The 4,156-nt window shown below is 35.7% G+C and overlaps 1 protein-coding gene across 5 annotated transcripts in view; it reads left to right on the top strand.

Annotated features, from left to right (window-relative positions):
* The window catches only part of Gabra3 (gamma-aminobutyric acid type A receptor alpha3 subunit), a 201,085-nt gene that overhangs the window by 78,138 nt on the left and 118,791 nt on the right, over nucleotides 1-4,156 (top strand). For all 5 annotated transcript variants that reach the window (XM_029473537.1, XM_029473536.1, XM_029473538.1 and 2 more), the window contains one exon: nucleotides 1,638-1,803. In XM_029473537.1, the coding sequence (XP_029329397.1) occupies nucleotides 1,638-1,803 (166 nt within the window). The remainder of the gene's footprint in view (nucleotides 1-1,637; nucleotides 1,804-4,156) is intronic.

Below are 4,156 nucleotides of genomic sequence, written 5' to 3'. Positions count from 1 at the left end.
TGTTCATTTCCATCACCTGTTTGGTTGTGTTTTCCTGTTTTTCTTTAAGGACTTGTAACTCTTTAGCAGTGTCCTTCTGTATTTCTTTAAGTGAGTTATTAAAGTCCTTCTTGATGTCCTCTACCATCATCATGAGTTATGCTTTTAAATCCGGGTCTAGCTTTTCAGGTGTTTTGGGGTTCCCAGGACTGGCTGAGGTAGGAGTACTGGTTTCTGATGATGGTGAGTGGTCTTGGTTTCTGTTAGTAAGATTCTTATGTTTGCCTTTTGCCATCTGGTAATCTCTGGAGTTAGTTGTTATAGTTGTCTCTGGTTAGAGCTTGCTCCTCTCGTGATTCTGTTAGCCTCTATCAGCAGACATGGAAGACTAGCTCTCTTCTGAGTTTCAGTGGTCTGAGCACTCTCTGCAGGCAAGCTATCCTCTTGCAGGGAATGTGCACAGATATCTGGCGTTCGGACCTGCCTCCTGGAAGACAATGAAGGCCCAAAACAGGGCCTGTCCCAGAAGCTGTGTTGCTTTGGCCTGTCCCAGAAGCTGTTAGCTTCTGTAGTCTACACTCTCACCTGTGCAGACTAGTCTCAGAGGGGTTAGCTCTTTTTCTAACCTCATATCTTGTATACATTTTTAATCATATATAGTCCATGAAACAATTCTTGCTTTCTGTATATACATACTCCAAATTACTAATTTTAGTCATTGGTATAATGTGATGATTGAAGAATGTCTTTGCTCTGCAGCTAGGCTTATATTTCTCTTATGTTGTTACCCCTTCCTAAAGGAGTTGACCTGTCCTTGAGTAAGTCTTTATAGGGAGATGCTTTCTTATTTGAGACACATCATCCTGTATCACTCCGCATTCTTCCTACCTGGGGAACATCCATTTAAGGCTTGCAATATTTTGAAAAGTTGTTTATCTCTAGAAAGATGTGAGATTTTCTTTATAATGCTATAAAGAGTCTTTAGATCTTATTATTGTAGATTTTTGCAGTGTTATATAGTTAATTAGACCAAAGTCCTCTGTGGTGTGAAAGATCAAACAAGTTATTCAGAGAAATAGAAAGGAGGCACAAGAAACTATCTTTAAAAAATATTTGTAATTTTTATTGTATTTTTGAGTATTTTGGCTACATGTATGTCTGTGCACTGTGTATGTGCCTGGTGTGCACAGAAGATAGAAGAGGATGGCAGAGACCCTGAAACTGAGCTTTATAGAGAGTTGTGAGCTACCTTGTGGTTACTAAGTGTTGAACAGGGAGGGTCCTCTGAAAGAGTACCTTAAGCCCTGGACCATCTCTCCTGCGTCATGGGAGACTATTTTAAGCTCTTCTATTACAAGAGGTAACTGAGGAAGTTCTACAACTCACCCAGTCACGCAGGAAACCAAGGAAGGAGATGCAGCTGATTACTGACGTACATGAGATTTGTTCTGCTTTTTGCTATTCTTGGGAGGATTCTGGTATGTTCGGGAGAAGCACATATTGGGAATGTATATTTTGTCCTTGATTAGGTTGGAAGTATCAAATAACTGGGTATATACTAGATACACTAAGTAATTTCAAACCTTTCTAACCTTCTTTTCCCCCTTTGTTTTCTACCCCTTTGTTGGTTCCTTTCCCTTGTACTGTGGATCTCACAGGTCTCTCCAAGTTGCTGTCTAAGAAGATGATAATCACACAAATGTGGCACTTTTATGTGACCAGAGTTGTACTTCTTCTCCTGATTAGTATTCTCCCTGGAACCACTAGCCAAGGGGAATCAAGACGACAAGAACCTGGGGACTTTGTGAAACAAGATATTGGAGGGTAAGAAAACTTAGTCCTTGGAAAAAATATGTAATGTTGTAAATGCTCACCTCCGAGTTTTTCCCCCCAAAACCCTAAAATACTTTGATCAATGATACTTATACATTACTTTCATTTGGAAAACAAAACAAAATAAAATATCAGATCAAACTGTTACACTTTAAAGAAAAATGGAAGTTTCTCTTGGATGACTCTAATTTTTATATTTATTTTGTTATTTTATTTTATTAATTCTCGCTTAGATTCTTAATGTGACCCCTTTTGGGGATCATGTCTATTTAGCATTTAAACATGACTTCCTTAATCTCTTATCTTAAAAATCTTCCTTGTGGAAAATTTCTCAAGTCTTTGCCCATGTTCACATTCATATTTCTTGAGGAAATAATAATATTATTATCTATACATTCCTCACACCCATTCTTATACATCTTGAGGTCAAAATTCTGACTACAGGATTAGAAGGCAACTTCTGTAACTAAGATGGTTAATGTTAACTCCATTAACAATCGTATACTTCTGTTACTCAATTTCTTTAGTAACAAGTAGCAATATTTAATGGATTTTCCTTCATTAACTTCTTTCTGCCATGAAATGAAACATGTATATATAAACATACAAAAATATGCCCATAATATAAATATAATTCTTTCTTTGATTTATCTTTGACATACTTCCTGTGTGTTTAGCTTAGGTTCTCTAAAGTACATCACTCAATATCCTTTGAGAAAATTCTTTTCTGTTAAGAGGAGATTAAGTGGATACCGACAGCAAGATACAGAAGTGAGGAAATTAAAAAGGAACATAGTAATATAACATGAATGTCAAAGTGTTACATTTTACTTTCTATTTCTGATATCTTTTATATCTATATTCACAATTTTACTTGACATGTTTTCTTAGGTATTCCACAAACTCCTCAAACTAAAGTATTCCCTCTCATCCTTTCCCTAAGAGCAAACATAATAAAACATCCCTTTTTTCTTTTTTCGAGTCCATAATGCTATCATGTACCCAACTGTTTAAGCCAAGAAACTATTATCATTGTTATTATTATCATCATCATCATCATCATCATCATTGCCAGTTTTCTACCTTTCCTCTCCAAATTGAAGCACTTTACCACATCTGGATTTTTTACCCTCCATGTCTCTTGAACTATTTAATTTCTTCAATGTTGTTTTCCACTTACACTCCAGCAAGAGATTCTAGTTAACTTACTGACTAAAATTTCATTCTCATTCATCTTTGTTCTGTAGCTATTTTCTTCTATAATACAAGTTAAATCATATATTTGAAGAATTAATGCCATCTTCTTGCCTTGAGAGTAAAATCAGTACTCCTGAAATTACCTTCTTAACCTTATTTCTTAGTCCTCTTACCCAAACTTGGTGTTCTTCAGCATTTATTACCTGCATTATTCAGGTTAACTGATTTGTGCTTAGTAATAAAAAGCATATTTATTTTATTTTATTTTAAATTTAAAATATTTTATTTTAAAAGCAGTTACATTACTTTGTTTTCCAGCCTCTCCCAAGTCCCCTCACTCCAACTCCTTCTACATCCCTGTTCTCAAATTGTTAGCCTCTTCTTCCCTAATTATTAGTGTGTGTACAACTATGTAAATACAACCTGTTTAGTTTGTTTTTATTGTTTATATGTGATTTCACTTTTTGTTGGACAAGTAATTAGAGGGCTCATCCCTAGAAAATGCTAACTCTCCCACTCTCAGCAGTCTTCAGTTGCCTGTAGTTCTTTGTCTAGGAATGTGGCCCCTTGAGATTCCCCTCTTCTTCTATATTGTCCTGTCCGTTGATATTGCTATTCAGGACTTGTTTATTGCAGCCATTTTTAGGACAAACTGTTTCACATCAAACTTCCTAGTATTCTGGATCTTACAATCTTATTGTCCCCTTTTAATATTCCCTGAGACATAACAAATTCTTATGTGTACTATCACTGCTAGAAATGACTCCTTAGGCAAGGAATACTTTAGTATTGTTATATTGTTTTGATTTGAAACATTTATACTGCTTTCATTTGGGTTTTCATTCATTTTGTTTTTTACTATAACTTTATTAGCATATATTTAAAAGAATTATTTATGACATTTTCTTTTATTTATTTATTTTTATTAGATATTTTCTTTATTTACATTTCAAATGTTATCCCCTTTCCTGGTTTCACCTCCAAAAACTCCATATCCCCCCACCTTGCTCACCAACCCACTCACTCCTGCTTCCTTGTCCTGGCATTCCATTATACTGGGGCATTGCTCTGACCTGCAGGGATAATCAGCAGGGACCCAGGGCAGGAGAGAGAGAGAGAGAGAGAGAGAGAGAGAGAGAGAGAGAGA

The sequence above is a fragment of the Mus caroli genome, chromosome X, assembly GCF_900094665.2.
Source record: "Mus caroli chromosome X, CAROLI_EIJ_v1.1, whole genome shotgun sequence".
Lineage (NCBI taxonomy): Eukaryota > Metazoa > Chordata > Mammalia > Rodentia > Muridae > Mus > Mus caroli.
Note: the sequence above shows the minus strand (reverse complement) of the source record. Positions and strands in the feature narration are given on the sequence as shown.